At 38.3% G+C, this 9,102-nt stretch overlaps 1 protein-coding gene across 1 annotated transcript; it reads left to right on the top strand.

Annotated features, from left to right (window-relative positions):
* The first annotated feature begins 1,511 nt into the window (after positions 1 to 1,511).
* On the top strand, positions 1,512 to 3,231 carry LOC18438282 (scopoletin glucosyltransferase). Its single transcript, XM_006848466.4, has one exon. It carries the CDS (start codon positions 1,600 to 1,602, stop codon positions 3,100 to 3,102), a length of 1,503 nt encoding a protein of 500 aa, XP_006848529.1. The 5' UTR covers positions 1,512 to 1,599; the 3' UTR covers positions 3,103 to 3,231.
* The last annotated feature ends 5,871 nt before the right edge of the window (positions 3,232 to 9,102 follow it).

Raw genomic sequence — 9,102 nt, 5'->3', positions numbered from 1 at the left:
GTGGGCTTACGTCATCTAGCTACCAGGGTTACTAGTTCAGTGAACAATTTACATTTATTAGTGGACAAGCCGTACAAGATTTTAGCGGATACACTATACTATATTTGGTTTACTTAAATTTATCAATGGAATCTGGATTGATAGGGGAAAAGGGGCTGGGTCGTGGTGTTAGCACCCGAATACCTAGTTTTGAGTTTCATTGACACCTGCTAACTCCTAATTTATTTAATAAAACGGGTAAGGATTTTTCTTTTCCACTGAATTACACGAAAAACAAAAAAACAAAAAAAAGAAAGGGTTGACTTCAACCCAATCAAAATAGATAAAGACTCACCTTATAACTCATCGAAAATTGCAATTCAAGCATGGAAGAACTCTTATAATGATTATCTCGACTTGAGATTTTATGGTTGTGAAAAAAAATTAAGATTTCAATATCTAAAAATAATATATATTGTGACAAATTATTGAGACTTTTTATTTCACATTAAAAATAAGTGTTTCACAAATTCGCAAGATCTGTACCATTTTTCGAACTTCACATTTTAATCTCGGTTTGTTAAAAATTAATTCTAAACAACCATGAAGTTTTTCGTTGCCAAAAATGCTTCTCAGAAAAGTTTTTGAAGTGAAGCTTTATTTTGTTTCCATAAAGCATATGCCTTAACAAATTTCTTCCTTTAACAATCGGTTATTTTTTTTGGCTGCTTTAAGGTACGGGCTTATTTACTTTAGAAGACTACAAAAAAATCTTGAAAAGGAAACTTTTTAGACAACTTATCCTTAATCAAGTTTTTATTAATAACCTTTACCTCAAATTGACCATCTCAACAAAGTAAAAAAATGTAATATTTTATTTTATTAGATAAAAATAAAATAAAATATTACTGAACCGCCCCTATTTTTTTTGTGGACAATTCCCATTTTGTGTTGGACTGCATGCTCAAAGTGTCAGACTACCCTTATTTTTTGTTGGACGGTATGCTTTCCAAAAGCTCAAAATATTGGACCGCCCCTATTTTGTATCGGATTGCATGTCCAAAGTACCAGACCGCCCTTATTTTTTGCCGGACAACCCCATTTTGTGTTGCATCAAATGCTTTCAAGAAGATATTTTAATCTTTATTTTTTTTATTTTTTTGACTTTGGGGCATTTGTTAAGAAAATTAAATTTGAGGTAAAAAGAAGTTGTCTAGAAAGTATTGGTTTTTGAATTTTCCCAATTTTCATCTCATAGTTGCTCTTTCTTTGACTTCCTTCCTAGTTTTCTAAATTTTGTTTACGTTTGACTACTCTACAAGAGGATGAGTCGTTAACTTCTTGCCCACGCAAGTAAAACGTTTGACTACTCTACGAGTGAATGAGTCGTTAGCTTCTTGCCCACGCAAGTAAAATATAGCGTGCGAGCGTTCTCAGCCCGCTCTGACAGGCAGCAAACGTCCCGGCCGTCCTACCCTGAAATATTAAAATAAGACAAGACGTATATAGGCTGAATGCTTCATCTAAATACTAGCCACACCACACCACACCACATAGATCTATCTCCAAGCAAGCGACTCTGGAGTTCTCTCCATTGCTTTAGCTGAAAGAGTTTTGAGGATGGTTATGGAGGGCGAGGGAGAGTCAGAGCAGAGTCACAATGTTGTGTTATTCCCATTTATGGCTCAGGGCCACATGATACCCGTGCTCGACATCGCGCGGATGCTTGCGGACCATGGGCTCGCCGTGACTCTGGTCACCACCCCTCTCAATGCGGTTTGGATCCGGCCGATCTTGGATCGTGCGGCATCGTCAAGCTGCAGGGTGCGTGTTCTTGACATTGAGTTCCCTTGCGCCGAAGTGGGCCTGCCAGAAGGTTGCGAGAGCATGGACCTTCTGCCTTCGAATGATTTAAAGATCAATTTTCTCCGGGCCACCGAGTTGCTCCAAGAGCCCTTTGAGAAGCTCATCAGACAGGAGGTGGAGAATCCCCTCTGTATCATCTCGGACATGTTCCTCGGGTGGACGGTGGAGACGGCGAAAGTCCTCGGCATCCCGAGAATTGTTTTCCATGGGACCAGCTGTTTCAGCTGTTGTTGCTCATCCTGCATCCATGAAAAGAAGCCTCACATCAACGTGGGCTCAGACACCGAGCCCTTCATGCTGCCCGGCTTGCCACACGACATTAGGCTCACCAGAGCCCAGCTGGCCGAGTTTAGTAAGGGGAATTCAGAGTTGATGGCTGCTGGGTTTAGCAGAGTTTTAGAGGAGATGAGGCGAGCGAATGCCCACAGTTACGGTTCTATTGTGAATAGCTTCGAGGAGCTGGAGTCGGAATATGTGAACCATTACAGGAACGTGGTGGGGATGAAGGCGTGGCCCATTGGGCCGGTGTCCCTTTGCAACCGAGACCAGATTGACAAGGCAGAGAGGGGAAAGAAGGCCTCTGTCGACGAAAGCGCGTGCCTAAGATGGCTCGACTCGCAGAAGCCAGAGTCGGTCGTGTATGTATGCTTCGGAAGTTTGTGCCGTCTTGCCCCGCAGCAGCTAACAGATATCGGACTCGGCTTAGAGGCCTCCGGGCTGCCGTTTATCTGGGTATTGAGAGGGGACAGAGAGCAGGTGGACCAGTGGCTGCCCGAGGGCTTCGAGGAACGCGTGAAGGGCAGGGGAATGGTAATCAAAGGATGGGCGCCGCAAATCCTGATCCTCTCACACCCAGCCACCGGAGGGTTCGTGACGCACTGCGGCTGGAATTCGACGCTGGAGGGCCTGACTGCGGGGCTCCCAATGGTGGCATGGCCACTTAATGCGGAGCAGCCGATGAACGCAAAGCTGGTGGTGGACGTGCTGAAGGTAGCGGTGCCAATCGTCTTCGACACCCAAGGAGTGGTGCCCAAGGAGGCGGTGGAGCAGGCGGTGTCGGAGATGATGGGGAATGGTGAGATGAGGGGGAGGGCGAGAGAGTTGGGGGAAATGGCGAGGAGGGCAGTGGAGGAGGGAGGGTCGTCTTATATGAACCTCACCCTCTTCATTCAGGATATGATCGCTTATAAGAAGGCGCGCACCATGGACACCGCTCCTGTATGTGATTCTCCTCCTCCCTGTACTTCATCTGAATGAAAAGGTGGATTATTCACCATCAGAATGTCGACAGAGGCATTACTGTCATTGATTTTTATGATGTACTTTTTCGTAGTGACTTATTAAAGTAGAGATTGCTTGTAAAACCAAGCCAAAAGATTTCACTTCTAAGGGATTTTTGTGATGTGCTTTTGTTTTGTAGTGAGTTATTAAAGTAGGGATTGTACGTCCTAAGGCCAGTACATTTCATGCTCCAAACCGAGCATGCTGCCCATTTATTCTTTTATGTAAAACTGCATCTAGATGTGTTTGTAGCACACTAAATTTTGAGAATCTATTCTCTTAAACACTTATATAAAGGTCAATAGATTTTTTTCAATTTACAATCCCTACGGGCTTAAATAAAAAAATTTATTCTTTTATGTAAAACTTTATCTAGATGTGTTTCTAGCACTCTAAATTTTGAGAATCTATTCTCTTAAACACATATATAAAGGTCGATAGATTTTTTTGAATTTACAATCCCTATGGGCTTAACTGAACATTTCTAGATATCAATGATGTCAAGCAAAATCTAATCCCATAGAAAATCTGTGTTTTGTGGAGTTCAGCTTCCCCTTAGCTATAGGGTTAGCTATAAGGCTTAATTTTTAATAGTTGGAAATGTCTATGTGGAAGTATGAAGGTAATTGAGAGGGACATCTCTTATAGCTAATGTCTATAGAATGTAATTAGTTCTTAGGAAAATTATTGGCACTGTTGTTAATATCATAGTTAACAACATATTGGATATTTCGAAAAGGATGAATACTATCTCAATGTGGAGATAGATATGATTTATTGGGTTCTCTATCGATCCCAAGCAAAAGGAGAAAGAGAGAAATGGTTGACCGTAAGTGATCAATATTGTTTTGTTTCCAAGTGAACCAAACCAAGAGAAAGTTATGGGAATGATGCACGTGATGGGGTCACCAATAATACAAAGTTTGACGGATAAAGTGGGTTGTTTCTTTTTGGGGCTTTATCCTTTTTACAAAAAACAAGAAAAAGAAAAAAGCCAACCAAATATAGACACTCTATTGGTAGAAGAGTGTAAAAACTCACCAAAAATCTCAGGATGGAAAATGAAAGAAACACAAGTACTGCGGCTGAAATACCACGGTGAAAAATTATGATAAGTAGGGTAATTTAGCTTGATAAATTGATAACGGAGATCAGCCAGGCAATCATCAATAATTATCGTATATCACGAGACCATTTGTTTTTGTCACTTGAAGTCACAATTGCTACTAGCCATTCCATGTAAAACTAGGTGGCTTGAAGTGCATCACAAAATTAGGGATTTTTTTTTTTTTTTTTCTGAAACTTTAAGTCTAGTCAATGACACACTCGCAACTATTTGATTTGAAATCTAACGGACAAAAGTGATTATGACTTTCTTGTGTTAAAAATAATTGGACTCTTTATATACTCATGTAAAAAAAAAAAAAAACAATTGTCCCTTACTTACAACATTAATACTTATATTTTTAGTTTAGTAAATATAGACTCAAGGCATAGCTGGCGAGAATAATGGGTTACTACAACACCACATAATAAGTTCTATCTCTTTGAATAGAGATCCCTTTTCCTGATCTACCAAAAAAAATGCAAGATTTACATCCAATGGTCGATATTCATCCCATTTCTCTACTGCTTAAATCTCAAGCGCGAGAGTTACTTTCGCTAGGAGGGGCATCTATTGCTAGGGTTTCTTAGGAAAGGAAGAGATATAGGGACGTGGGCCTTCTTAGCAATTTTTAGAGGCAATTGAGGTGGGAAGGCCGAGAATGAGTTATGCTTCATTGATTCTCTATAGTCATATTTGTATAGGGCATTTGGAGAGATAAATATAGTTGAGGTCTTTTGTGTTAAGTTTGGTGATAGTCAAAATCACCATACCTATGTTTTCATTAAAAGATTAAGGGTATTAATGTAAAAAGAGAAAGAGTTTCTTAAGAAATAAGAAAAAACTTAAGGTGATCTCTATAAAAGAGAATCTATGAAGACATAATACGATCATTTGAGGGTCAACCATTTGGGGGTTATGGGAATGAATCTTCAATATGGAGATGAGTTTCCAAGAGAGAGAGACATGACCTTCTAAAGAGAGGCGGTATTCCAATGAGTTTCGGGTTAGTTAACTTTTACTTTTAGAGAGAGAAAGTCTTTCAGTTGTTCTCGAGGTTATCTTTCTGATAGTGGTATTGCGGTGCGAAAGAAGATATTGATCGACGTTGTTACTATGTCAAGAGAGAGAGTTTAGAAAAAAAGATCAATGATGATATTTTACCGATATTTAGATATAACTATTATTTCTTGTAATCTAAAACTGTAATCTTTATTGTGATAGTGGATTTCGACTTGCCGAAGCCGTGGATACAACCTTATGGGTGAACCACGTAAATTGTGTGTTGTTATGGTGTGATTTTTATGTTTGCTTTATTTCTTTCGCTTGATTTATAGTTGTATCAATCATCGTAGCATTTAGCCAATCATGCACAAGATCTTGGGTGGGATCCCAAGATTTGGGATTCCCAAATCCGCAAGCGAGGGATTTTCGAGAACCCTACAATTGGTATCAGAGCACAAGGTGTATACAGGGCTGAGGTTTACATTAAGAAAAGATGAATGGTGGAGTTTGATGGATACGTGATTTGAGGTGGAGAAATATGGAGGCAAAGTGTTTGTGAAAATTCCACAATGGAGGCAAGTGAGAAAAAATCAAGAAAACTGTTCAATGAAGGCCGACAAGATAATATGGTGATTTTACTATCAAGGTGGAGATTGTTAGGTTTGGTGATAGTCAAAGTCACCATACCTATGTTTTCAATAAAAGATTAAGGATATTATGGTAAAAGAGACGGGCTTTCTTGGGGGAACAAGAAATAAGCTCAAGGTGATCTCTATAAAAGAGAATCAAGGAAGACATAATGCCATCCTTTGAGAGTCATCCTTTTGGGGGTTATGGGAATGGATCTCCATTATGAGATGGGTCTCCATTAGAGAGAGACCTGGCCTTCGAGAAAGAGGCAGTATTCCCAAGAGTTTTTAGTTGTTTAACTTTCACTAAGTCTCTCGGTTGCTCTTACGATTCTTCTTTTCAATAACGGTATTGCAATGGGAAAGAAGATATCGATCGACGATGTTACTCGGTCGGGAGAGCGTGTTTAAAAGGAAAGATTGATAATGGTCTTTTATCGATGTTTAGAGATATGTATTATCTTTTGTAATCCAAAACTATAATTTTCATTGTGATAGTGGATTTTGACTTGCCGAGAATGTAGATGTAGCCCTATAGGTGAACCATGTAAATTGTGTGTTGTTGTGATGTGATTTTTATATCTGCTTTATTTCTTGCACTCGATTTGTAGTTGTATTCATCTACTTCGTATTTAGCCAATCATGTACAGGATCTTAAGTGGGATCCTGTATTTGGGATTCCCATTTTCGCAAGCAAGGGGTTTCCAAGAACCTTATAATCAACACCGTCGATAACATCCTCTTTCTTACATGGTGATCTTGATGAAGAAATTTATATGTATCAACTTGAAGGTTTTGAGAACAAAACCAATCATAACGTAATTTGCAAGTTGAAAAAGAGATTGTGTGGTTTAAAACAAGCATCTAGTCAATGGTATAAGAAATTTGATAGTTTTATACTGCGTGAAGGTTATTCTAGATATGAATTCGAACATTGTATATACTTCAAGGGTTCAACATATGATTCTTTTACAGTTTTGTTTCTTTGTGTTGACGATATGCTTGTTGCTAGCAATGATCTGAGTGAAATCAAGCGTTTAAAGCATGATATGTCCAAGTATTTTGCCATCAAAGATCTTGGACCAGCCAAGAAGAATTTGAGTATGCATATCCATAGAGATAGAAAGCAAGATAAGCTTTGGTTAAGTCATTCTGAGTATATTTCTAAAGTTCTTGAGCGTTTTAATATGATTGACTGTAAACCTGTTTCTACGTCATTAGTTACACATTTTAAGCTGTCTAAAAAGGACCATCTAATGAATGATGTAGATAAAGTAAGATGGAGAATGTTCTATATACTTATGCAGTGGGTAGTTTGATATATACAATGGTTTCTACTAGACCTGATGTTGCCCATGCAGTGGGAATTGCTTCCATATTTATGTTTAATCCAGGTTGGGAACATTGACAAGCAGTTAAGTGGATCCTTCGATATTTGTAGGGGACACGAAATGTATGCTTGTGTTTTGGGAACTCATCATTGGAAGTTGTTGGTTATGTAGATGCAGATTATGCAGGATGCCGTGATATTAGACGATCTACCACTTGGTACATTTTTCAAAGTTGGCGGTGGTGCAGTCAGCTGGATGTCAAGGTTGCAAGATATTGTTGCTTTGTCGTCGACTGAAGTTGAATATGTGGCATTGGCAGAGGTAGCAAAAGAGATGATTTGGTTGAGAACGTTACTTGAATAATTTGCGTGAAACAAGATAAATATGTTGTGGATTGTAATAACTAGAGCGTTATTCATCTATTTAAGAATGCATCTTATCACTCCAAGACAAAGCATATAGAAGTCAGATACCATTTTATTCGGTTGGCCCTTGAGCGTAAAGATTTGCCGGTGGACACGATTCACACTGAAAAGAATGTTTGTCGATTTGTTGAAAAATGTTGTCTCAATTGAAAAGAATGTGATGTGTAGAGGACTTTCAAGGTTAGATGAGACGTAACCTCAAGTGAATAGAGAGTGGTGTATTGGTGGTTATTTGAGAGGCTTTTTGATTTGTCTTCAAGTGAGAGATTGTTACATACGTGAAGACAAAATCACACATGTGTGTATTTTATTTGACTTTTCTCTCTTTTATTTAGGGTCATTGTATTGCATCTAATCCAATGGTTGTAGTATTGTAGGAACTTTACTCTTTTAAAATGACTAAAACCCTTTTGTTTAGAGAGAGAAAGAGTGAGAAAAAGAAAGAGGGATTCGGTTGCAATTAGGTTTTCTCTTGAGGGTTGTTGTATGCTATATTTTAGAGAGAAAAAATGATCAAAAGCTTGAGCCCATTGTGGGTTTGTTATGTGTCAACTTTTAGTGAGAGAAAGTACGAAAGACGACCTATTTTTTAGTGTTCTTGGTGCCTTGTTTAGAGTGAAAAAAGGCCGTTGGAAATTGATGTTTTTAGCTCATTTTCACCATGTAATCTTCTCAACTCAGTAAGTAAAGTCTCGTGTCATTCTCCTATGGATGTAGATCACGATTTGTGAATGAACCACGTTAAATATTTGTGCTATGTGGATTGAATGTTGTTGGATTTTTATTCTATATTTTTACTTTGATATTATGTAGTTTTCATTACTTGTTTTTATTGATATGAATGCACAATAGCTGTGAATGTTATAAACACTTGTTGATTTTTCCACCAATCGATTACAACATTTTGATTATGCAAAACCCTGTTAGTTGGACACTTCTCTTTCATAGGGATGTAAGAGATGGATACCAAACAAGTTTGAGTACGTCCATACTTGGATTATGTGTAATATCCTTGATAAAGTCATAAGTAGGCACTTACTTGCCGTGATTAAAGGAAGAAGCAACACAACATATGAGTATAATTGCTATTCTTTAGATCTCTTTCAAGCCATAAAGCTTTAGGCTTTGATTTTTTGCATTTCCATATATCACTCTATTGGGTTTGGTGATAGTCAAATTACTATACTCGTATATTTTTTTAAATATTAAGGATATTATGGTAAAAAAAAAGAAAAGAGAAAAACTTTATTCAAAAGCAAAAAAGTAATCTTTATATAAGAGGGTTAAAGAATACATAACACTCATCCTTTTGACAGTCACCCCTTTTGGGGTAATGTGAATGGATCTCCGGTATGGAGATGAACCTGCAAGAGAGAGAGAGACATAACCGACGAGAGAGATGCGGTATTCTTATGAATTTTGAGTTGGTAAGGGTTCCACTTTTAGAGAGAAAAAATCTCTTTGTTGCGTTCGAGGTTATA

This window comes from Amborella trichopoda, chromosome 13 (genome assembly GCF_054954075.1).
Source record: "Amborella trichopoda isolate Santa Cruz 75 chromosome 13, AtrichopodaSantaCruz75HAP2 v2.0, whole genome shotgun sequence".
NCBI lineage: Eukaryota > Viridiplantae > Streptophyta > Magnoliopsida > Amborellales > Amborellaceae > Amborella > Amborella trichopoda.
This window is presented reverse-complemented; position numbering and strand designations above follow the sequence as displayed.

Coding starts and splice junctions, on each gene's coding strand:
- LOC18438282 (XM_006848466.4), top strand. CDS start 1,600: ATGGTTATGGAGGGCGAGGGAGAGTCAGAGCAGAGTCACAATGTTGTG.